The 24,947-nt window shown below is 55.2% G+C and overlaps 1 protein-coding gene across 1 annotated transcript; it reads left to right on the top strand.

Annotated features, from left to right (window-relative positions):
• Window positions 1-868: 868 nt before the first annotated feature.
• P2RX1 (purinergic receptor P2X 1) lies at window positions 869-23,135 on the top strand. The gene is made up of 12 exons (XM_008009894.3): window positions 869-1,539; window positions 13,508-13,655; window positions 13,906-13,977; window positions 14,431-14,500; window positions 14,809-14,905; window positions 15,202-15,282; window positions 15,496-15,637; window positions 19,378-19,505; window positions 20,447-20,537; window positions 20,919-20,984; window positions 21,358-21,459; window positions 21,586-23,135. Exons 1-12 carry the CDS (start codon window positions 1,403-1,405, stop codon window positions 21,649-21,651), a joined length of 1,200 nt encoding a protein of 399 aa, XP_008008085.3. The 5' UTR covers window positions 869-1,402; the 3' UTR covers window positions 21,652-23,135.
• The last annotated feature ends 1,812 nt before the right edge of the window (window positions 23,136-24,947 follow it).

The following is a 24,947-nucleotide window of genomic DNA, read 5'->3' as shown; positions in this document are numbered from 1 at the left end:
GCCCAGCCCCAGGCCTGGCTCCCTGCCCGGAGCACTTCCAGCTCATGGCTCACCAGGAAGAAGACGCCTTATCAGCCTTAAGGGTGGGGCGGCTCGGAAGATGGGGGCGCAAGGGCTGGCCAGGGAGGCCCCTGCTTCCAGCTTGAACCTCCAGTACCACCCCGGGTGAGCCTGGGCAACTCATTTCTCTTCTCTGAGCTTGGTCTCCTCACCTTCAAAACGAGGGGAGGGGCTGGGGAAGCCTCCAGCTCTGAGGAACTAACATGGGCCCCTCTGCCCACCCCAAACCCTTGTGTTCAGGGCCCGAGCTGGGGTTGGGAAGGGAAGGTAGGGACAGCAGAGGTGCTGTGCCCCACACTCGATGGTGGCCTCCAGTTCTCTGTCCCATGTTGCTGAGACCCATCCCCTGTGAGCCTCGACCTAGAAGGAATAGTCCTCATTACCCCAATTCACCCCGATGTACAGACGAGGAGGCAGACTCGGAGAGGCGAGGTGACACCCACCCCCCACAGCCAAGAAGTGGCAGAGCCAGGGATCTCCAAGGTCAGGCTCTCTCCGCTGGTCTTGGGCCCCCGATGGCACCGAGTGACTGACGTAGTGCTTGCCTTGTCTGGGCACCTGCTACCTCTCTCCCTCTGATGGTGGCCCTGGCAGGACAGATGGTGGGAGAGGAGAGGTGGGGGATGGAGACGCCAGCTCAGCACTGAGGTTGACCGGGCACAGGCCAGGCTGGAACTCAGAGCCTCCTTGCTCTCTGCCCTGCTTGCTGCAGGCCCCCAGGGACGGAGCAGCCAACCCTGGTGGGGGAGGGTGGAGGGTGGTGGATAGAGATGGGGCTGGGGATGGATGTCTGATTTTGGCAGTGGAGGGGAGTTGCGGGGAGGCTCTGACCCTGAGGACACTCCAGCTTCCCCCAGGCCCTGGCCAGAGCTCCATCTTGCCAGGTTTTGGGGGGAAGATAACTTGAGGAGTCGGCTGAGAGCTTTATCTTTGCCCCTGTGACGGGTGGCCTGTGGTTTCCTGCCAATAACTCCTGTTTCCGGAGGCCCAACAGGGCCCGCGCAGAGCCAGGAGGGGCAGTGGGGCTGGGCCTGGGTGGCCCCACCAGCCCCGCCCCGTCTATCTTTGGGAATTTATTTGTCCATGGGCGAGGCTGGTCTGCAGTCTATTGCCTTCCAGGGGCCAAGAGCTGCTCTGACCGCCCAGGGATTCTCTCTCCAACCCAAGTGCCTCCAGCTGACCTCTGGCTGCTGTCCTTTGGCCTCATCTGCACTGCCCCGCTCTTCCCAAGGGGCCAGGAAGCCCCCAGAAGCTCTGTCATCAACGTGGGTGGTGGCACCCGGCTCACCCTGAGAGCAGAAGCCGTGCAGGGGGCTCGGTTCTGAGCCCCAGCCGGCCCACCATGGCACGGCGGTTCCAGGAGGAGCTGGCCGCCTTCCTCTTCGAGTATGACACCCCCCGCATGGTGCTGGTACGCAACAAGAAGGTGGGCGTTATCTTCCGACTGATCCAGCTGGTGGTCCTGGTCTACGTCATCGGGTGAGTCCGGGCCCCTCCCGCTGCCTGCCTACCTGCACCAGCCCCTACCTCCGGCCTGTCCTCCAGACTCTGAGATCCCTTGCGTGCCCCTCTTCCTCTCCATCCAGTGGAAGGCCTTCCTGGCAAGCCACTGTGCGGGAATGGAAAATCCTGCCAACTCACCGTAGAGATGGGGACAAGGCCGGAGGGAAAGTCCTGCCCCTGGGCCTTCGGTGGACAGGAGGCAGAGTCTCTGGGTTCCGAGGAGCCAGCTCAGTGTTACCATTCCTTTGAGTGGTTAGTGGTATTCAGGGCCAGGGCCCCACCAACCATAGCCACTGAGTCCTCGACCTCTGACCGCCTGCCAAACCGGGCTGCCACCGACACAAAGGCCACACGCCATACCTGTCACCCCATATGACAGCTCAGACAGACTCTGCTGCCACCTTCCCTGCCTAAGCGAGGGACATCCAGGGATGTTTGAGGCCCTTGGAGCAGAGAAACCCTCACATTCTGAATACCTGGTGCCTTAATGTTGGCATGTCAGGCAGAGGACAGAGATCGGTTCTGGTCCCAGGGATGATAGTTCCTTTCCGGGCATCTCTGGACCTGTCCCGCCGGGCCGGGAGTGCAGACTCAGGGGCAGCATGGGACGCTCCTGCGGTCTAGTTGTCTCAGGAGCCAAGGCAAGACTGGCAGAGGCGGGCACACTTGTGAGTGTGCGTGTGCAGCTCTGTGCCCATGTGTGTCTGGGTGTGTGTCCCTGGGGCTGGGTGCTCACATGTGGGTACCCTTGTGTGTGCACATGGCTGTGCCCATGTCTGCCCTGTGGCCAAGTGTCTGGGTGGCTGATGTGTGTCCCCTGTGTGTGGTGCATCTTGTCCACTCGCAGTGACTCTGCAGGGCTCCTGGAGGGGGCTCAGCCCTGCTGGGGGTCTGGGGGTGCCCAGTAGCCCTTGCGTACCTTTGCTGTGTGATTCTGAGGGCTCTGCCCTCCCCATTTTTACTGTGGTTCCAAACCAGAACTGCTCAGTGGAGTCCAGGGCAGGCAGACCCAGGACCCAAACAAGGACCACGGAGTCCTAGTCCCCCTGAAACTTCTGGCATCCGAAAGAGCCCTCCCTCTGTCCCACTAGTCCCCAAAACCTCAGAGCTGTCCAGGTGGACCCAGGGCCAGGCCCCAGCCTTGGCCTCTCCTCTCTCTTGTTCAGAGACTAATCTGACATCTGCGTTGGTGTTCGAGCTGGGAGGGAAACAGGCCCAGAGGCGGCAGTGGGGTTTCCAGGTCCACAGCAAGTCAGCAGCAAACCCGGGGTTGGAGCTGAGCCCCCCTGACCCCCAGGCCTCTGCTGTGCCTTCTCCTTCCTCACCATCACAGGGGGCTGGGGTCCTTTCTACTGGGCACTGATGATGGGATGCCAGGCACAGGACGGGCCAGAAGTCCACCATTGGCGTCACTCCTGACCTCCCCTGGAAGAGGGGCTGTCTGCCCAGGCCCAGCCTACCCTTGCTGGAAGACGCTGGGGGAAGATTGTCCTGTCTCTGTCCCCGCAGCTCCCTAGTTCTGCTGTCAGATCTGCAGGTGTGAGGGGCACCAGGTCCCTCCTGTGTGTGGGTCACAGGCTGTCAGCGTAGGAGGGACCCTCCCATTCCCAGCCTATGCCCCAAGCTGCTGCCCAGCTGGGAACCTAGACCTCCAGTGACGGGGACCTCACTACCGCCCTCCTGCCTGTCTTCCCTCCCACGACGGTCTAATCAGGTTCCAAATGGATGTGGCCCTCCTCGGTGTCTGTGGGCCTCAGGGCCACAGGGATTTAGCCAGGATCTCACAGCTGAGTAAGAGGCTAACCAGGATTTGAACCCACCTGCACGACTCCAAAGTCAGCCTTGATATTCTGGAAAGGAAACATCCTCAGAGAGAGGGCACTGGCCTGCCCACATCACACAGCAGAGGACGGAAGGAAAGCAGGGTCCCTCATCACCAGCAACCCCGAGGGCTGCAGGCTCAGGCTTCCAGCTCCTGCTCCGGCTGTGGCACCTGCTGTCTCTTGCGCCCTCGTCTGGCCACTGCCCAGTACTGCACTGACCTCAGCCAGGAACCCACAGCGGCAAACCCAAGTTTGCCCACAGTGCCAGCCTGGACTTGGCCTTGGCATCTCCGGGCTCAGTTTCCTAACCGGCCCATGGGGCACAGGTTGCAGGGGACCCCCCTAAAGTGCACTCCCCTCAGCACTTTGCTGTTTCCTGGGGAGGGCTTTGCTTTCGTGTGTGATCCTGTAGGCACTGCCGGGGGATGGAAAGCAGCATGAGAGACCAGCCAGGCCCCTGCGTCCCAGGCACGGGGCAAAGCCTGGGTGGGGGATGGGTGGACACAGAGACAGAGCTGGACAGAGGGACAAACGCTGGAGCACAACTCAGACGCAGGGAGGGAGGTCCCGAGACTCAGAGTTGGACAGTTACTGAGGCTGAACAGAGAGGCTGAGATGCCGAGAACACAGACTCTGAGGAGGAAAACGGAGTCTGTGGTCTCTGCTAGTCGTGTTCCTCCAGGAGATCCCGGGCAAGTGCAGGCAGTGAGTGGGCCTCAGACCAGAAGGCTGAGCTGAGCTGAACCTCTTTCAGATCCAGTTAAGATGGTCTCAGTTAAGCCTGGGTGCAGTGGCTCACGCCTGTAATCCCAGCACTTTGGGAGGCCGAGGCGGGCAGATCCGCTGAGGTCGGGAGTTCGAGACCAGCCTTACCAACATGCAGAAACCCCATCTCTACTAAAAAATACAAAATTGGCCAGGTGTGGTGGTGGGCGCCTGTAATCCCAGCTACTCGGGAGGCTGAGGAAGGAGAATCACTTGAACCCGGGAGGCGGAGTGGAGCTGAGATCACCCCATTGCACTCCAGCCTGGGTGACAGAGCGAGACTCCGTCTCAAAAATAATAAATAGGCCGGGCGCGGTGGCTCACGCCTGTAATCCCAGCACTTTGGGAGGCCGAGGCGGGCGGATCACGAGGTCAGGAGATCAAGACCATCCTGGCCAACACAGTGAAACCCCGTCTCTACTAAAAATACAAAAAACTAGCCGGGCATGTTGGCGGGCGCCTGTAGTCCCAGCTACTTGGGAGGCTGAGGCAGGAGAATGGCGTGAACCCGGGAGGCGGAGCTTGCAGTGAGTGGAGATCGTGCCACTGCACCCCAGCCTGGGCAACAGAGGGAGACTCCGTCTCAAAAAATAATAATAATAATAATAATTAATTAATTAATTAATAAGAGAAAATAAATAAAAAGATGGTCTCAGTTAGAGCTCTCCCCAAAGAGGGGATGAGCTCTCTGTCTCTGGCAGGGTACAGACAATGGGATGTTATCTGTGGCCCAGCAGGCCATGCTAGGGGCACACTGGGACAAGGAAAGGAGAGGGCTAGTTTTGCTGCAGCATAGAGGAGCTTCCCCAAGGATTTGTGAATGTTGCTTGGGGAGGAAGCCTAGGAGGCCTTCCTGGAGGAGGTGTCACACTGATGGAACCAGCCATAAGCAAAGGCCTGGGGGCTGTGGGCTGGGCTGGGCTGCTCTCAACTTTCTCTCCAGTCCCTCTGGGTCTCTTCTCAACTAAGTCCTCACTCATCCCCTGAGCCTCCACACAGACCTCTTGAAATCACATGTTCTGAGATCTCCAAGTGGAGATCAGAGTACACCAATCAGGGAGAAGGATGGATAGAAGTTATTGCTGGGAGAAACACATCCAGGGACTGTTTCTTCAGTTTCTTCTCCATGCCTGGTGCTGTGTCGGGGAACAGAGGTGGGACGTGGAATGGAGAGAAGGAGAGGGAGGAACTGAGGGTGAATTAGCTAGACTCCTTTGGTTCCTGAAAAGCCCAATCAAACCGGATTTAAAAGGAAAGGTGGGCCGGGTGCGTTGGCTCACACCTGTAATCTCAGCAGTCTGGGAGGCCAAGGTGGTGGATCACTTGAGGTCAGGAGTTCGAGACCAGCCTGGCCAATATGGTGAAAACCTGTCTCTACTAAAAATACAAAAATTAGCTGGGTGTGGTGGCGGGCATCTGTAATCCCAGCTACTTGGGAGGCTGAAGCAGAAGAATTGATTGAACCCGGGAGGCAGAGGTTGCAGTGAGCCGAGATTGTGCCACTGCAGGCCAGCCAGAGCAAGAGAGTGAGACTCCATCTCAAAATAAATAAATAAACAAATAAATGAACACATAAATAAAAGGAAGGGTGGGAGTATCAGGTAGTTTAGGTGATTGAAAAATCAGTGTGGGCTTCAGGCCTGGCTGGATCCTCCAGGATGAAGACATGGGAGGAGTAAGGTTTAGAGGGGAGAGGAGATGAGGAATTCTCACGGGTCCAGTCTTGGTTCTCAAAAGAAACTGTCCAGGACCTGTCTCCCTTTTCTGGCTCTTCTTTCTTCTGTGGAAGCGTCATTCTCAGGCAGGTTCTCTGTCTTCATGGTGGTGACATGGTGACCAGCAGCTCCAAGCTGACATCTCACCAGCTTAGCCACTCCTGAGGCACAAGAGCTGCTCCTTCTCCAGAGCTCCAGCAAAAGTCTCGGGCTCAACTCTTATCGGACAGGGTCGGGTCCCGTGCCCACCCCAGAATCAATCAATCATTGTGGTCAAGGAAACGGAATGCCCTGATTGGAGGAGGCTGGTTGTGTGTCCACCACTTCCAGGTTCTCCTGTCAGGAAGCAGAGTGTGAACCGAGGTCCTGGGGCCGGAGAAGAATAGAGCGTCACTGGGACTAGGCTGAAGGGGGTATAAAAAGAGCCCAAGGGAGAGGATGTGACAGGGCAAGCAGGGGCGATGGCGAAGGCCTTTGAACACCACGCTGAGGTGCAGGGATTCCTCCTGCAGGCAGAAGGGAGCCAAAGAAGGATGTCTAGCAGGGGAGGGCCTGGGGCAGGCAGGGTTGAGCGTGGGGGCCAGAGGCAGGACAGCTGTGAAGAGGCCGCAGGGATGGGAAGGGAGGACAGGGCTGTACCCAAGGCAGAGGCAGTGAACACAGGTGACAGATGTTGTTATCCTGGCAGGCCTCACGCCTGGGGCTGCCCCTGCTCAGCTTCTGCCCATCGTCACCGCAGCACGTGACACCTAGCACAGCCCAGAGCTTCTGACATCTCAAGAGAAGTGGGAAGTGAGATTTATGCATGAAAGAAACTTCTTGGTTTTTAGAGATTGGTGACGTATTCAAAAAGAAAGAAAGAAAGAGGGAGGGAGAGAGAGAGAGAGAGAGAGAGAGAGAGAGAGAGAGAGAGAGAGAGAGAGAGAGAGAGAAGAAAGAAAGAAAGAAAGAAAGAAAGAAAGAAAGAAAGAAAGAAAGAAAGAAAGAAAGAAAGAAAGAAAGAAAGAAAGAAAGAAAGAAAGAAAGAAAGAAAGAAAGAAAGAAAAAAACGGGCCGGGTGCCGTGGTGCATGCCTGAAAACCCAGCACTTTGGGAGACTAAAGTGAGCGGATCACTTGAGCTCAGGGGTCCAAGACCAGCCTGGCCAACATAGTGAGGCCCTGTATCTGGAAAAAAAAAAAAAAAAAATTAGCTGGGTGTTGTGGTGCATGCCTGTAGTCAGTCCCAGCTACTCAGGAGGCTGAGATGGGAGGATCACCTGAGCCTGGAAAGTTGAGGCTGCAGTGAGCCGTGACTGCGCCAGTGCACTCCAGCCTGAAGGACAGAGTGACGCCCTGTCTCAAAAATAAATAAATAACAATAAAAATAAAATAATTTGGCCACGTGTGGTGGCTCATGCCTCTAATCCCAGCACTTTGGGAGGCCGAGGCGGGTGGATCATGAAGTCAGGAGATCGAGACCATCCTGGTTAACATGGTGAAACCCTGTCTCTACTAAAAATACAAAAATGTAGCCGGGCGTGGTGGCGGGCACCTGTAGTCCCAGCTACTCAGGAAGCTGAGGCAGGAGAACGGCATGAACCCGGGAGGCGGAGCTTGCAGTGAGCTGAGATCGTGCCACTGTACTCCAGCCTGGGCGACAGAGCGAGACTCCATCTCAAAAAAAAAAAAAAAAAAAATTAAAAACACAAAGCATGGCCGGGCGTGGTGGCTCAAGCCTGTAATCCTAGCACTTTGGGAGGCCGAGACGGGCGGATCACAAGGTCAGGAGATCGAGACCATCCTGGCTAACACGGTGAAACTCCATCTCTAAAAAATACAAAAAAAACCTAGCCAGGCGAGGTGGCAGGCGCCTGTAGTCCCAGCTACTCTGGAGGCTGAGGCAGGAGAATCGCCTAAACCCAGGAGGCGGAGCTTGCAGTGAGCTGAGATCGCACCACTGCACTCCAGCCTGGGCGACAGAGCGAGACTCTGTCTCAAAAAAAAAAAAAAAAAAAAAAAAAATTAAAAACACAAAGCATTGGCCTGAGATTCAGTTCCACATTCAGTTAGTCATTCACCACACAGGTGTTTATTGAGCCCCTATTATGTGCCAAGCACTGTTCCAGACACTAAATTACAGAAGTGAACAAAACAAACCGAGATCCTGCACTCAAGGAACTGGCCCAGAGGCGCCTCGACTTGTCTGCAGGTTGCATGGGGGCCTCAGGGTGGGCCCCATGTCTGAGCCTGGAGTCTGCTCGTGCCCCTCCCCAGGGCTGCTGCTCCCTGACAGCACACACCCCATCTGGTCAACTCCTGCCTGTGGCCCATGGCCACACTCTGTGTCCCACTAGCCACCTGGCCAGTCCTCCCAACCCATGCCAGAGCTGCCCCCGCACCTGCCCCAGCTCCTCCAATGTCTCAGTCTTCCCACAACCAGCACTTCTGGGTCCTTAGATGAAAGCTGAGGGAGGACAGGAAGGACTAGGGGACCCAACCAATGTGGGCATGATGGGAAGGGTGGCTGCGAGGGTGCTGCCCAGGTATTGAGCCTGGGTGATAGGGTGAGGACAGCACCATTATCCATGACGAGGACACAGGGGAACAAGTTCTAAAGGGAGATGGACAATTCAGGTTGATCCAGTTGAATTTCTGTCTGTTTAGCGGTTAGTACTTGGCATGGAAATAGATCTTGCAGGCCGGACACAGCGGCTCATGCCTGTAATCCCAGCACTTTGGGAGGCCAAGGTGGGTGGATCGCCTGAGGTCAGGAGTGGAAGACCAGCCTGGCCAACATGGTGAAGCCCCGTCTCTATTGAAAACACAAAAATTAGCCAGGTGTGGTGGCATGCGCCTGTTATCCCAGCTACTCAGGAGGCTGAGGGAGGAGAATCGCTTGAACCCCGGAGGCAGAGGCTGCAGTGAGCCAAGATCACACCATTGCACTTCAGCCTGGGAGATTGAGTGAGACTCTGCCTCAAAAAAAAAAAAAAAAAAAAAAGAGATACTTTATCAGGACATCATCACACTGTAAGTTGAGGAGCATCTGGACTTAGCGTGGTTTCACTTAGGATTTTTTGACTTTATGGTGGGTTTATTGGGGGTATTAAGAGGCTTTTTGACTCAGGATTAGTGTATCAGGTTATAGCCCCATGTAATTCGAGGAGCATCTGTGTAAGACCCTTGGCTGTGAGATTTTTGTTTGTTTTGTTCACTTTCGTGTTTGTTTTGTTCAATAGTGTTAGGCACATTAATAGGGGCTGGATAAATATGTGTTTGTTTTTGTTTTTAAGTAGAGACAGGGTGTTGCTATGTTGCCCAGGCTGGTCTCTAACTCTTGGCCTCAGGCGATCCTCCCGCCTCAGCCTCCCAAAGTGCTAGAATTACTGGCTTATGTTTGTTGAATGACTGAATGTGTGGAATTGAATCTCAGGGGAGAGTGTAGTCTGGAGATAGAATTCTGGGGCCACAGCATGTCTGAGGCAGCTCACTCAGGGAATGGGGGCGGACTGATATTGAAAGAGGAATGTGTGAGGGAGGAACAGAGAACAGTGAAAATGGGAGATTTTCATTATATGTGCCCACTGAGTGCTAATTTTTGTATTTTTAGTAGAGTCGGGGTTTCACCATGTTGACCAGCTGGTCTTCAACTCCTGACCTCAGGCGATCCACCCGCCTTGGCCTCCCAAAGTGCTGGGATTACAGGCGTGAGCCACTGTGTCCAGCCTGCGAGATCTATTTCCATGCCAAGTACTAACCACTAAACAGAAGAACTCATAGAGGCCGGGCGCGGTGGTTCACGCCTGTAATCCCAGCACTTTAGGAGGCTGAGGCGGGCAGAACACCTGAGGTCAGGAGTTCGAGACCAGCCTGAACCCAGGAGGCAGAGGTTGCAGTGAGCTGAGATCGCGCCACTGCACTCCAGCCTGGGTGACAGACTGAGACTCCATCTCAATAAAAAAAAAAAAAAAGAAAAAAAAGAACTCATAGAAGCTTCCCTCAAACACTTACCTAGATGCTTCCGTCTCCTGAGGCCCAGGCTGAGTATGTGCTAGGGCTTCACTAAGCACTTATTGAGTAAGCAGCGCCTTTGAGGTAGGTGGCCTCACTTCTGTTTTATTGAGATAACCGGGGCTCAGAGAGGTGCAGTCTCTAACCTGAAGCCACACAGCTGGGAAGCAGCAGGGATGGCACCTGACCCTCAGCCACTCCACACGTGGCCGCTTCCACGAGAAGGCCATCAGAGACCCTTGCCGATGACAAGGTAGAAAGCATGGTGAGGGTTATTTCTGGAAGGTGAGAGGCTTCCGAAGATGCCTGTGTCTGACATCAGGCCCTCTTGGTTGTCTTCCCAGGGTGGTGACAACAAAGACCGACCAAGGCATGGCTTTGGAGGAGTGGGCCTGGCACCATAGTCATTCTATTATTTTTGTTTGTTTGTCTGTTTTGAGACAACAGAGTCTCACTTTGTCGCCCAGGCTGGAGTGCAGAGCGCGATCTCGGCTCACTGCAACCTCCGCCTCCCAGGTTCAAGCAAGTCTCTGTCTCAGCCTCCCAGTATTCCCAGTAGCTGGGAATACAGGTGCCCGCCACCACGCCCAGCTAATTTTTGTATTTTTAGTAGAGACAAGGTTTCATCGTGTTGGCCAGGCTGATCTTGAACTCCTGACCTCAGGTGACCCACCCACCTCGGCCTCCCAAAGTGCTGGGATTACAGGCGTGAGCCACCGCGCCCGGCCCATAGTCATTCTATTATCACCAGAGTTGAGGTCATGAATGCCGGATTTGACCGACCTTTCCCTTCAACCCTCAAGACCAGCAGCCCCAAGGGCAGACACAGACGCACGCTGAGTTCATCAGCCCCGGCGTGTGGGCTCCAGGTGGCTCTGTCTGCCCTCTGTGCTCTGCCTCCTGGGAGACACGTCGAAGCCAGTGCTGCTCAGTGGAGGTGGGATGAGTCCTGGGCTGGGTGCCTCAAGTGTGGGGACACTTGGGACCGTCACTCCTGCAGGCCTCAGCTTCTCTGTTATAAGTTGGTCTTGGGTAAAGATAGAAATGTTGCTAACCCGTTGGGGCTGGGGGTGCCAAGAGGGAGGCCTGTCCCATAGAAGGGTTCAGGACATGGAGAAGCTCCCCCTCTCCCCTGCACCAGCTCCTTCTGGCTTGGACACAGAACCAGAGGCCTTCCTGGAGGAAGGGGCCCAAGGAGGGCAGGCGGGGATAGACGATGCCCTCGCTCTCCTGGATGGGGCTGGAGACAGCGGGACAGACTCAGGACGCTGAGGATCAGGGACCTTTGTCATGCCTCACCTGTTGCTCTCTGGGACCTGCAGGGGGCAGCAGTGACCAAGCTTAGGCTTCGGGAGGATGTGGCTTGGCCCCAGTTCCAAGGTGAAAGGGGGCTTGGAGAAGAGGTGGGTGGACCGTGAGAAGAAAGAAAAGGACATTGGTGGGTGGACTCCCTGGGGCCTGCAGCGGGGAGACAGGAGACTCTGGGACTAAGAGGCCTGGAGAGTTCTGTTACCAGAGACCTGAGCCCTGGGGGAAGGAGAAGAGAGTCCATTACTTTGAGCTCCCCTTGGACAGGTGAGCTTGGGGTAGGGTAAGGAGTGGAGGGAGATGACATATCTGGCCACAGGTGTACTCACAGATTTGCCCTGGAGGTATACAGCCACACACCCCATATCCCAACACACACACATACACACACACACACACACACACACACACACACACACACACACTCTACCCTGAATCTCCACAAAGAGTCTTTCCTCGAGGAAGGGGCCACAGCCTGGAGAGGAGTGTTATCCAGGACTATTTCATTTGCAAGCAACAGAAACCAAATCCAGGGGTTTAAATAAAGGAAAGACATTTATTGGTTTACGTAACTGAAAAGTCCAGAGGTAGATTTTTCAACTGTGCTTCAGGTATGGCTGAATCCAGGTGCTCAAAGAGCCTTGTCAGGATTCTGCCCCTCTCTGTCTCCTAGCCTGGCTTTCCTCTAGGTGAGCTTCATTGTCAGGATTGCTCTCTTCAGAAGGCAGCAAAGATGACTACCGTAGTTTTCGTCTAGCAGCCGCCCTGCTTAGCCACTCGGTAGACAGGATGTTTCTTTCCTGGCAATTCCCAGAAGTCCTGGTCTCATTGCTGAAACTCCCCAGGTCATGTGCGTGTCCTTAGACCCACCACTGTTACTGGGGGGTTGGAACATTGATTGGCAAGCCTTGGTCATATGCCCAACTCCTGGAGCTAAGAGGAAGGTTAGCCACATGGAAACTTCCAGACTGAAAGTGGAGAACCCAAAGGAACAGGACTGCTCAACACTGGGAAGGCAAGGCCAGAATTTCCCAAGAAAGCTGGAAAACCTCCCGACTGAGCCACTCGCACAGTGCCCCGACGGAGGGGCTGGACGCTGCAAGCCCTGGAGAGCACCACTTCCCAGTATGGCTGGATCATAATGACGAATGTCTATACTGCATTTATTCTGTGCCATTCCCATTCTGAGTGTTTCTACACTTATGAACTCACTCATTTGATCACTACAAGAAGTACCATTGTTGGCCGGGCGCGGTGGCTCATGCCTGTAATCCCAGCACTTTGGGAGGCCGAGGCGGGCAGATCACAAGGTCAAGAGATCGAGACCATCCTGGCCAACATGGTGAAACCCCATCTCAAAACACAAAAAATTAGCTGGGTATGGTGGCGTATGCCTGTAATTCCAGCTACTCAGGAGGCTGAGACAGGAGAATCGCTTGAACCCGGGAGAGGGAGGTTGCAGTGAGCCGAGATCACACCACTGACCTCCAGCCTGGGCAACAGAGTGAGATGCTGTCTCAAAAAAATAAAATAAAATAAAGAAGTACTGTTGTTATTCCCATTTTATAGATGAGGAAACTGAGGCACAGGGGGATTGAATAACTTACTCTAAATCCCACAGTTAGTAGTGGACCTGGGATTTAGACCCAGACTGTTAGGCATTGAAGAGTATATTCTCAGCCTTCGTGCTCTGCTGGGACCTCTGGAAGGAGAGGCACCCTGGGAAGGACTGGAGTCTGAGAGGCTTGGCCTCCAGGGCCCAGTAAACTCTGTTCTTGGAAAAGGATTGGAAAGAGTATTTGAATTAGCATTTTTCTTCCTTTCTCTCTTTCTTTTTTTTTTTTTTTAAACAGAGTTTTGCTCTTGTTGCCCAGGCTGGAGTGCAATGGTGCAATCTCAGCTCACTGCAACCTCCAGTTCCTGGGTTCAAGCGATTCTCCTGCCTCAGCCTCCCAAGTAGCTGGGATTACAGGCGCCCGCCACCAGGCCAAGCTACTTTTTGTATTTTTAGTAGAGACAGGGTTTCACCATGTTGGGCCAAGCCGGTCTCAAACTTCTGGCCTCAGGGGATCCACCCACCTCCACCTCCCAAAGTGCTGGGATGACACGCCCGGCCAGAATTAGCATTGTCATAGTGAAAAGCACCGTGGCACTTCAGGCCCAAGCCAGCAGGGGGAGGCACAGGAGGTTGTTCTGCCTCCAGCCCAAGACAGGAGCTTTAGGAGCAGATGGTGGTTCAGAGGCACACCTGGGGAGGGCACGGGAAAGGATGTGACGGGTCCAGCTGGTACCAGAACCACAACTCCCCCTCCGTCCCCGGCTCTGTCCCCTACCCGCACAGGTGGGTGTTCCTCTACGAGAAGGGCTACCAGACCTCCAGCGGCCTCATCAGCAGCGTGTCTGTGAAACTCAAGGGCCTGGCCGTGACCCAGCTCCCTGGCCTCGGCCCCCAGGTCTGGGATGTGGCTGACTACGTCTTCCCAGCCCAGGTGAGCTGACTCAGGGCTGCGCCTTCCCCTCACGGGGCCTGTCTCAGAGCTGGGTGGGACCAGCCCAGCTCCTCTTTCTCTCTGGACCTCTGCCGGGCAGAGGCAGCCTGGTGATATCACCCCATGTTGGTGGCAGGGGGTGTGGTGGCTGCTGCGTGTCCTGTGGGCTCTAGGGTCCTGCTGGGGCAGCGTTGGGGCCCTTGAGGCTGTTCTCCCAGCCCACCCTGCCCTCCCCCTGCCCCTCTTCTAGGGGGACAATTCCTTCGTGGTCATGACCAATTTCATCGTGACCCCAAAGCAGACTCAAGGCTACTGTGCAGAGGTGAGAACTTCTGCCCGCCAGCCCCCTTCTCGGACTCACAGGGGAAAATGACCTGCAGAGACAGTCTCCATGGGCACTGAGAGGAAGCCAGAGGGGTTTCCTGCAGGGGCCACAGTGGTGGAAACTCGGGCATATATTCACACACAGTAACTGTCAACCCTTGCAGAGCTAAGCCTTCCAGCCCAGCATACGGCGTACCAGGCAGGGTGCCGAGAGTTCGTGCCCACCCCCACCGCCCAGCTGACATTGACAGTGGGCGGCTGGGCGTGAGCCCGGGGTAGGCCTCGGCAGAGCAGTGTGGGGGAAAACGGGGAAAGGAGGCTGCGAGCAGGTGTCACTCCAGAGAGGTCTGAGACTCTGCCCCACGCTCTCCCTAGGGTCCTGGGGGCGGGAGGGGCTCTTCTCAGGACCCCACCCAAGGGGCCTGTGGCCAGCAGCTTTCGCCTCCCCCAGCACCCAGAAGGGGGCATATGCAAGGATGACAGTGGCTGTACCCCTGGGAAGGCCAAGAGGAAGGCCCAAGGTAAGGGGTCAGCCTCCTCCTGTCCCTCCACAGTTCCCCGGCTGCGGGCCCCGGCGTCCTGCAGGCCCAGCTTGGTGCTGACCCGCCTCTCCCCACACCGCTGAGGCGGGCTCCGGGAGGGACTCCCTCCAGCCCTCTCTCCTCCCCGCCCAGGCTTGGCCTGCCCGTCCCGGACCCAGCCACGTGTCTGTCCTCGGCTCCTTTGCTCCAGTGGCCTGTCAATGGGGGCTCCTGGGGAAGGGGCCTGGGGCGGCCTCCTCTACACCCCAGTTTAGTGCAGGCACCCAGGGGTTTCTCTCTGGCTCCAGGCATCCGCACGGGCAAGTGTGTGGCCTTCAACGACACCTTGAAGACGTGTGAGATCTTTGGCTGGTGCCCAGTGGAGGTGGATGACGACATCCCGCGGTAACGCTCTGACCTTCCAGGGAGCTAAGAACAGGGTCCCAGGCCAGACAGAGGGGGGCCTGGGTCTAGAAAGGATCTTGACCCCTTTTTCTGACCCCACCCTCACCCCATCCGCACAACCTAGGCCAAAGATTCCCCCGGGCCCTGGCCACCTTAGAGCACACCCACCCCTCCACCGGCCCAGGGCTGCAGGCAGGTCCTGGAGGCTCGGCCCACCCCCTGCTATGCCAAGCTCTGTGTGGGACACACAGGGGGCCTCCTGGGGAGGGGCGGTGAGTGAGTGTGGTGTCCTCCAGCCCTGCCCTTCTTCGAGAGGCCGAGAACTTCACTCTTTTCATCAAGAACAGCATCAGCTTCCCACGCTTCAAGGTCAACAGGTGCGTGAGAAACTAGGGCAGAAATGCAGGTGGCTGGCCGAGGCTGCTCCGGGAGCTCTCCACAGTCTCTGTCTCCCTCCATCTCCATTCCTGCTGGCATGGAAGGAATCAAAGGGGCATTGCGGAGCCCGTGAGGGGTCCCCAGGCTTTGGGGCGTGGCTCGCACCCTCCCGGATGACACACAGCTGCTGTCAACACCTTCCACCCCCATAGGCGCAACTTGGTGGAAGAGGTGAACGCCGCTTACATGAAGACCTGCCTCTATCACAAGATCCTGCACCCCCTGTGCCCAGTCTTCCAGCTTGGATACGTGGTGCAGGAGTCAGGCCAGAACTTCAGCACCCTGGCTGAGAAGGTACGGGGCATGGTGCCAGGCGGGTGGGGAGGGCTGGGCCGCAGGATCCTGATAACGGCTTTTTAGGCCCAGTGCATCCTCCCAAGTCTCCTTAGTGAGGGCTGACTATATTATGGGTCTGTCCCCTGATACTGGGGCCCCTGAAGGTCAGATCCGTGTCTTCAGCGGGTCCTGGCATGGAACTGGCACAAAGGAGGTGCCCAGAATGAACGGATGTGGGCAAACCTTATCATCTGGATGTTTGTTGATGTCCTGCTTTAAAACAAACAAACGGGCGGATCACGAGGTCAGGAGATCGAGACTATCCTGGCTAACACGGTGAAACCCCGTCTCTATTAAGAAATACAAAAAAAAAAAAAAACTAGCCGGGCGAGGTGGCGGGCGCCTGTAGTCCCAGCTACTCGGGAGGCTGAGGCAGGAGAATCACTTGAACCCGGGAGGCGGAGGTTGCAGTGAGCCAAGATTGCGCCACTGCACTCCAGCCTGGGCAATGGAGCAAGACTTCATCTCCAAAAGCAAACAAAAACAAAAACAAAAACTGGCCGGGCGCAGTGGCTCGCAGTGGCTCACACCTGTAATCCCAGCACTTTGGGAGGCCAAGGTGGGCGGATCACCTGAGGTCAGGAGTTCGAGACCAGCCTGACCAATATGGTGAAACCCCATCTCTACTAAAATACAAAAAAAAAAAAAAAAAGCCAGGTGTGTGGTGGCGGACACCTGTAATCCCAGCTACTTGGGAGACTGAGGCACAAGAATCACTTGAACCCTGGAAGTGGAGGTTGTAGTGAGCCAAGATGGTGCCACTGCACTCCAGCCTGGGCAACAACATGAGACTCTGTCTCAAAAAATAATTAATGGCCTGGCGTGGTGGCTCACGCCGGTAATCCCAGCACTTTGGGAGGCCAAGGTGGGCAGATCACCTGAGGTCAGGAGTTTGAGACCAGCCTGACCAACATGGTAAAACCCCATCTCTACTAAAAATACAAAAAAATTAGCCAGGCGTCGTGGCATGTGCCTATAATCCCAGCTACTCGGGAGTCTGAGACAGGAGAATCGCTTAAACCTGGGAGACAGAGGTTGCAGTGAGCTGAGATCGTGCCACTGCACTCCAGCCTGGGTGACAGAGCAAGACTCTGTCCAAAAAAAAAAAAAAAAACAAAAAGTATCTGGGTGTGGTGGCACCTGTAGTCCCAGCTACTCAGGAGGCTGCTGCAGGAGAGTCGCTTGAACCCAGGAGGTGGAGGTTGCAGTGAGTTGAGATCACGCCACTGCACCGTAGCCTGGGCGACAGAGTGACTCCATCTCAAAAAACAAACAAACAAAAAAAAGCAGCTTGAATCCTATAGCCTATGGCCGTGAGAAATCCTGTGCCCTGGGATCCTCACAGTCACCTGGGATTCCGGAGAAGCAGTCCCTACGAGCACAGAACTATCTGACTGGGTTCAAATCCCAGCTCTGCCCCAAATGAGCAGTATGAACTCAAACAAGTCTCTTCACTTCAGTGGGTCTGAGTTTTTGGACCCACCAAGCGGGGAGCAATAATGGTGCCAGTCTCGTGGAGTCGTCCCAAGGGTCAAGTGAGTTGACGCGGTGTGCCTGGCGTGCCTCGCTGCCTGGCACGTGGGAAGTCTATACACCTGTCAGCACGTGTTCCTTATTAGTCCTGCTCTCGCAGTTGCCTATTCAGGAACTAAATCAATCCCTTTTCTGTGATGTTACCAAAATAACCCACTCACGACACATTTGTCTGTCTACAAGGGAGGTCAGCAAACTTTTCTTTCGAGGGCCAGAGAGGAACTATTTTCAGCTTTGCCGGCTATATGGGCTCTGTGCCAACTACCCAAGTCAGCTGTGGAAGGGCAAGGGCAGCCACAGACAACATGTGAACAATGAACCTGGCCATGACCCGGCCCATGGGCCTCAGTTTCCTGACCCCTGGAGGGGGTTCACACCAGAGCAACACACGTGCTGAATGTTAGACCTCCCTTTTCTAAAAACCTCCCTGCCATCAGGGCCGGGCGCGGTGGCACACGCCTGTAATCCCAGCACTTTGGGAGACTGAGGCGGGCAGATCACGAGGTCAGGAGATTGAGACCATCCTGGCTAACACGGTGAAACCCCATCTCTACTTAAAATACAAAAAATTAGCCGGGCGTGATGGCATGTGCCTTTAATCCCAGCTACTCAGGAGGCTGAGGCAGGAGAGTCGCTTGAACCTAGGAGGCAGAGGTTGCAGTGAGCCGAGATCGCACTACTACACTCCAGCCTGGGCGACAGAGCAAGACTCTGTCTCAAAAAAGGAAGGAAGGGAGGGAGGGAGGGAGGGAGGGAGGGAGGAAGGAAGGAAGGAAGGAAGGAAGGAAGGAAGGAAGGAAGGAAGGAAGGAAGGAAGGAAGGAAGGAAGGAAGGAAGATAGATCTCCCTGCCATCTTCAGCTGGGAACTTCTCAGTACTAGGCTCCTGCTAAGTTGCCCAGCTCCCTGCTCCCTTCTCTGACCACCTTCCAGCTCTTTTGTTGCTCAGCCCATCTCCACCTGTTACTTGCCTCGCCCAGAGGAGCTTCACTTTCCCAAATGTTTTCTTCCCAATCCACATCTTTACAGATTCCATCTTTAATTAACACAGTAACTGTTTGCTTGCCTCCCGCACTGTGACCTGTGCCGGGAACTCGGGAGTTGGTGATGAATGAGACAGATAGCTTCGTCCTCCTGGAGCTCATGGTCTTGAGGAGATGGGTTAATACATAATCACACTAAACAAACTTATGATTATAAAGCGAGAAATGTTCCCAAAGGAAACACATGGAGTGAAACAGAAGGGAATAACAAGGACATATCTGGGCCACAATAGCAGGGCAAAAATAAATAAATAAATAAATAATAAATAAATACAAGTGAAATGGTCAGAGAGCTGGAGTGTGGAGGGTAATGGGAGGGAAGGCCAGTGAGGGCGGCAGGACCTCTATCCCAAAACAGCTTCTCAGTATCTTTTCTTAAATAAAAAACGTTCAGTTTTTGTTGTTGTTGTTGTTGTTGTTGTTGATTTTTTTGAGACGGAGTTTTGCTTGGTTGCCCAGGCTGGAGTGCAACGGCATGATCTTGGCTCACAACAACCTCTGCCTCTCGGGTTCAAGCAATTCTCCTGCCTCAGCCTTCCAAGTAGCTGGGATTACAGGTGCCCGACACCATGCCCAGCTAATTTTTGTATTTTTTAGTAGAGACAGGTTTCACCATGTTGGTCAGGCTGGTCTCAAACTCCTGATCTCAAGTGATCTGCCCACCTCAGCCTCCCAAAGTGCTGGCATTATAGGCGCAAGCCACTGCGCCTGGGTCCAAAATGTTCTGTTCTTGAAAGAGTGCTGGTACCAGCTGTGAGGTGGGGGTTTTGCTCGTTTTTGTCTTTGAGACGGAATCTGGCTCTGTTGCCCAGGCTAGAGTGCAGTGACACATCTCGGCTCACTGCAACCTCCGCCTCCCAGGTTCAAGTGATTGTCCTAACTCAGCCTCCGGAGTAGCTGGGATTACAGGCGTGAACCAACACACCTGGCTAATTTTTGTATTTTTAGTAGAGACAGGTTTTCACTATATGAACCAGACTGGTCTTGAATTCCTGGCCTCAGGTGATCCACCTGCCTCGGCCTCCCAAAGTGCTGAGATTACAGGTGTGAGCCACCGTGCCGGGCTGAGATGGGGGTTTTTGATCCTGAAATCCCAGATCTTAAGTACTTGTGCCCTTGGCAGGGCGGAGTGGTTGGCATCACCATCGACTGGCACTGTGACCTGGACTGGCACGTACGACACTGCAAACCCATCTACGAGTTCCATGGGCTGTACGAGGAGAAAAATCTCTCCCCAGGCTTCAACTTCAGGTATCTGCCAGGCCCCCAGCAGCACATTCTTCCTTGTGGCCCTGCGGGCTTTTCCACTCCCAGAACCCTGCAGGCCTGAGAAAGTGTCACCAGCGGGGAGCAGAGGGTCCTGGGCAGCTCTCATTCTGCCTGGGTGGCCATGCAGGAAGCCAGCAGGGAGCAAGATATTGAAGTCTCAAATCCCCTGTCCCTGGGTCTCAGACCCCTCGAGGCCCACCCGGCCAGGACTAGCTGGGGAAACTGCTGACATTGGGAGCTGGAGCAACGGCTGGGCACAGCACCCACACCTGTAATCAAGGCATCTTGTGGGGCTGAGGTGGGAGGATTGCTTTGTGATCAGGAATCTGAGGCTGCAGTGAGTTGTGATAATACTACTGCACTCCAGCCTGGGTGACAGAATGAGACCCCATCTCTTACAAACAAACAAACAAACAAACAAAAAGGAGTTGGGGCCAGGCGCGGTGGCTGCACGTGTAATCCCAGCACATTGGGAGGCCAAGGCGGGCAGATCACGAGGTCAAGAGATCGAGACCATCCTGGCCAATATGGTGAAACCCTGTCTCTACTAAAAGTACAAAAATTAGCCGGGCGTAGTGGCGCGTGCCTGTAGTCCCAGCTACTCAGGAGGCTGAGGCAGGAGAATCACTTGAACCCGGGTGGCAGAGGTTACAGTGAGCCGAGATCTTGCCACTGCACTCCATTCAGCCTGGTGACAGTGCGAGACTCCGTCTCAAAATAAATAAATAAATAAAAATAAAAAAGGAGTTGGGGCAAGACTTGAGTACAGCTTTCCTAGAATGAGGCTTTGGGATCCTGCCTGGGTTTGGGGATGGGGCTTTATTCAGAGACCACTAAAGCTCCTGCATCCCTGATGCGCTAAGAACCCCGGACCCAAGACAGTCCCCTGTATCACCCTCCTGCGACCTGATCCCTTCCCCAAGGTTTGCCAGGCACTTTGTGGAGAACGGGACCAACCACCGTCACCTCTTCAAGGTGTTTGGGATTCGCTTTGACATCCTGGTGGACGGCAAGGTGAGTGTCCGGCGTGAGGGTGGTGGCAGCTGAGGCGCATCCTCAGCTCCTGTGAGTACTTCTGGGTGTCTGCAGTTATAGACGACTGGAGATTGGGTGGGTTCACTCAGCAGTTCTACTTATAATAACAGATGGGGTGTGGGGCACGTCCAGAGCAGGGCTTTGCAACCTGTGGCCATGCCTCCCCCACAGTCTCCCTGGGCCCAGGGAGGCAGAGCCAAGGTCAAAACCCAAGTCTACTGACCCGCAGCTGGTGGCCCATGTAGAGTCAGAGAGGGGCACAGTTCACAGCCGAGGGTGGGAAGTCCCCTTGTCCCAGGTCCAACCTTTTCCAGCTGGGCCCCTTCCAACGGTTAACCCTTCCCCGGGTCCTGCCACCAGGCCGGGAAGTTTGACATCATCCCCACGATGACCACCATCGGCTCTGGAATTGGCATCTTTGGGGTGGTAAGCGCTGGGGTCACCGGGTCACCGTGCTGGGGTCGGCCCCTCCTCTTCCACAACTCAGTAACAGCAGCACGTGTCTCACCCTGAAACTTGACCCTACCCGTCTGTCATGTTTGATCCAGCGGCTGCCCACCCCACCACCCACAGTAGATCTAAGAAAACCAAGGCCCAGAGCTGGGGCAGGACAGAGTTGGGGTGGAACCATCTTGGTCCCCTAAGGGTCCTGCAGGGCCTCATCCACCCTCCAGGAACCTGGCCTCCAGTGAGGTCGGATCCAGCCGGGGCCACACCGCCAGGGACTGAGGTGGGATGTGGAGGGCCCTGTACCCGCCCCGGATTCCCACGCTGTCTCCATGCCCTGCCCTGACCCCAGGCCACAGTTCTCTGTGACCTGCTGCTGCTCCACATCCTGCCCAAGAGACACTACTACAAGCAGAAGAAGTTCAAGTACGCTGAGGACATGGGGCCAGGGGCGGTAAGAGAAGCCCCTGCACCAGGCCCTCCGAAGGCCTCCGGCGCGTGTGTCTGTGTGGGGGTGGGTGTGGGCAGCTGCTTCCCCAGCGCTGACTTGTATCCCGCAACCCTTGCCCCACACACACAGGATGAGCGTGACCTCGCAGCCACCAGCTCCACCCTGGGCCTGCAGGAGAACATGAGGACGTCCTGATGGTCAGCCCGGGACTCCTGACGATGCAGCGTGAGGCTCCAGCCTGGGGCCCTGGTGGGTCCCAGCCAGGGCAGAGGGGCCTCCCCAGGAAGTCTCCCAACCTCTCAGCCAGGCAGATAGCAGTTTGCCAGAAGCTCAGGGTGCATACTAGGAGAGACCTGTGCAAATGTGAGCTCTGGCTCCAACTCCACACCCCCCCCTTGGAGCCCTACCCCAGCCTCAGCCGTTCCTGGTGGGGAAGGGCTGGGGCTGGGCAGGGCCCTCCCACACACCTGTACCCTAGCTTTGTGCTTCTCTCTCTGGACCCTCATTATCCAACCCGCTGCCTCCATTTCTCTAGATCTGGGCTCTCCAATGTGGCAGTCAGTAACCATAGGTGACTAAATTAAACTAAAATAAAATCAAATGAAACACAAAATTCAGTTCCTCAGTTGAACTAGCCACATTTCAACTGCTCAGTAGGCACACGTGGCTAGTGGCTGCCATACTGGACAGCTCAGGGCATTTTCACCATCGAAGAAAGTTCTATTAGACAGCCCTGCTTGAGCCCTGTTTCTTCCTGGCCTTGGGGTTCCCTGGGGAACTCACTGATAATGCAAGCTCCTGGGCCCACCGCAGACCTCCTGAACCAAAGGCTCCAGGGCTGGCCATATGATCCGTGTGGATGGCAAACTCCCTAGGCCATTCTGGGACTGAAGTTTAAGAAGTGCTGTCCTGGAACTTTCTGACTCTAAGCTCCTGAGCAGGAGTCAGACTCAGCCCTGAGCCTGCACTGCCTGGCGGGTGCAGACACCAAACAGGGTCTCAAACACCTTCAGCGTGTGTGTTGTGTGCTCATGTGCCACACGGTGTCTCCTGCACACAACCCAGTGTACACACCACCCACGTGCACACAGCATCCTTCCACACTGTATGTGAATAGCTTGGGCCCTGCAAACACAACCATCTACACACACCTACACGTGTGTACCCCAAGCACACACACATGGTCCGTGCCATGTCACCTCCATAGGGAAAGGCTTCTCTCCAAGTGTGCCAGGCCAGGACAGCCCTCCTAGCCATGAATCCTTACTCAGCTACCTCGGGTTGGGGTGGGAGCCCCAGCCAAATCCTGGGCTCCCTGCCTGTGGCTCGGCCCCAGCTCCCAAGACCTGCCTGGCTGTGTCTGAACGGAAGGTCTGGGAGAAGCGAGGGGTGGAGTACAATAAAGGAAATGAGGACAAACCTCTGCTGTCCATGCTTTTTTTCCAGACCTCTCTGAAACACAGTGTGCTCGTCTGTGCAATGTGGGACTGAGCTGGGCAATCTCTGAGACTCCTCTTGATCGGCTGGTGGGGACCAGTGAGCCGACTCATACACCCAGAGCCCAGCAGGGTCAGCGCTGGGTGGAGAGGTCAGCTCACTTCTGTCCATGGGCTGCCATCTTGGCACAGCCCTGAACACTGGCACTCTTCCCAACCCTCCACGGCTGTGAGAGGCCTGGCAGTGGGACAAGTAGAGAACCCCAGGGTGGCCTCATGAAACAGTGGGGAGGAAGGGGTTGGCTGTGCCAGGAGGGAGATCTGGGGGAATCCCAAAGAGGGGAGGAGGGTCTTGACTGAGACTGTGTGGAGGGCCCTACTGTGGGCATGACTTCAGGCCTGGACTTATAGGGATCTCTGGGCAGCATTCCCCACCCAGTCACCATGCTCCGTCTAGACCAGTGCCGTCCAGTAGAACACTCTGGAATGATGGAAACATTCTCTATCTATGCTGTCCAATAGGGTACCCAAAAGCTACCCACCAAAAAGTGGCCTGGGCGGAAATATGCATCCAAGGAAATGAAATTTGTATTTTATTTACTTTTAATTAATCTTTTTTTTTTTTTTTTTTTTTTTTGAGACAGAATTTTGCTCTGTCGCCCATGCTGGAGTGCAGTGGCACAATCTCAGCTCACTGCAGGCTCCACCCCCTGAGTTCAAGCAATTCTCTCCCTCAGCCTCCCAAGTAGCTGGGATTACAGGTGCCCAACACTATGCCTGGCTAATTTTTTTTGTGTGTGTTTTTAGTAGAGATGGGGTTTCACCATGTTGGTTGGCCAGGCTGGTCTCAAACTCCTGACCTCAGATGATCTGCCTGCCTCGGTCTCCCAAAGTGCTGGGATTAGAGGTGGGAGCCACCATGACTGCCCAATTTACTTTTAATTAATTTAAATAGTTACATGTGACTAGCGGCTACTGGACTGGACAACACAAGCCAGCTGCTGCCATCTCCCTCAGGGCCTTGGCCTTCTGCTCTCTTCCCCAACCACGATCGATCACTTAGATTTTATAAGACTGGCGCTTCCTCTTCGGCAGCACCTCCTTCTTTCTCCAGACACACCTGCTTTGGCACTTCCTGCCCCCTTCCCTTCCGAGTGAGCAGAAAAGAGCCCCTCCTCTGTATTCAGCCTCACCACCCAGCCCAGAGGCTGACCGGCAGAAGCCACCTCTGTTCTCCCACCCCTATATCTGTTCCCCTCTTCTGCCTCCTCCTGGCCCAGGTTCCCCAGCAGCTCTGCCCACTCTCCCCTCACTGCAACCTTTCCAGAAAGACCAGTCCACACTTTCCTCTGCAGTTGGCCTCCACCCCAACCACTTCTCCTAGGTGCCCTTGCCAAGGTCACTGGCGGTGTCCTGGTTGCCAAGTCTAAGCAGACACTTGGGCCCCATATCCCGCTTGGCCTAACAGAATCTGACATTGTTGTCTAAGCCCTCCTTGTCGAAAGATTTCCTTCCAGTAGCTCCTAGAACACACCCTTTCCTGACTTTCCAGCCTGTCTGGTGTGCAAGGAAAAGACAAGTTTCAATTGCAGCTCTGCCACAGCTCACTGTGTGCCCTTGGGGGAAGTGGTTTAACTCTCCAAGCCTCCTCTGTGAGTTAAGGATAATAACAGCATTTTTTTTTTTTTTTTTTAATAGAGACAGAGTTTCACTATGTGATCCAGGTTGGTCTCGAACTCCTGGGCTCAAATGAGACGCCCACCTCAGCCTTCCAAAGTGCTGGGATTACAGGCATGAGCTACTGCACCTGGACAATAATAGCTTTTAGTAGGGTTGAGGAAAGACCTGTAAAGAGCGCCTGGCATACAGTCGAGCTCTGCCCCTCAATCTTTCCACCCTCTCAATGGTGGAGTCCGGATATCTGTTCTCCCTGTAGCAATTCAGTCCGTGGTTCTCGGTTGGGCATGTGGCTGCCCAGAATGGAAGCTGCAGTTCCCAGCTTCCTCTTGCAGTTGGGTCTGGTCACATGAGTAAGCTCGAGTGGTGTATGTGAAA

This window comes from Chlorocebus sabaeus, chromosome 16 (genome assembly GCF_047675955.1).
Source record: "Chlorocebus sabaeus isolate Y175 chromosome 16, mChlSab1.0.hap1, whole genome shotgun sequence".
NCBI lineage: Eukaryota > Metazoa > Chordata > Mammalia > Primates > Cercopithecidae > Chlorocebus > Chlorocebus sabaeus.
Note: the sequence above shows the minus strand (reverse complement) of the source record. Positions and strands in the feature narration are given on the sequence as shown.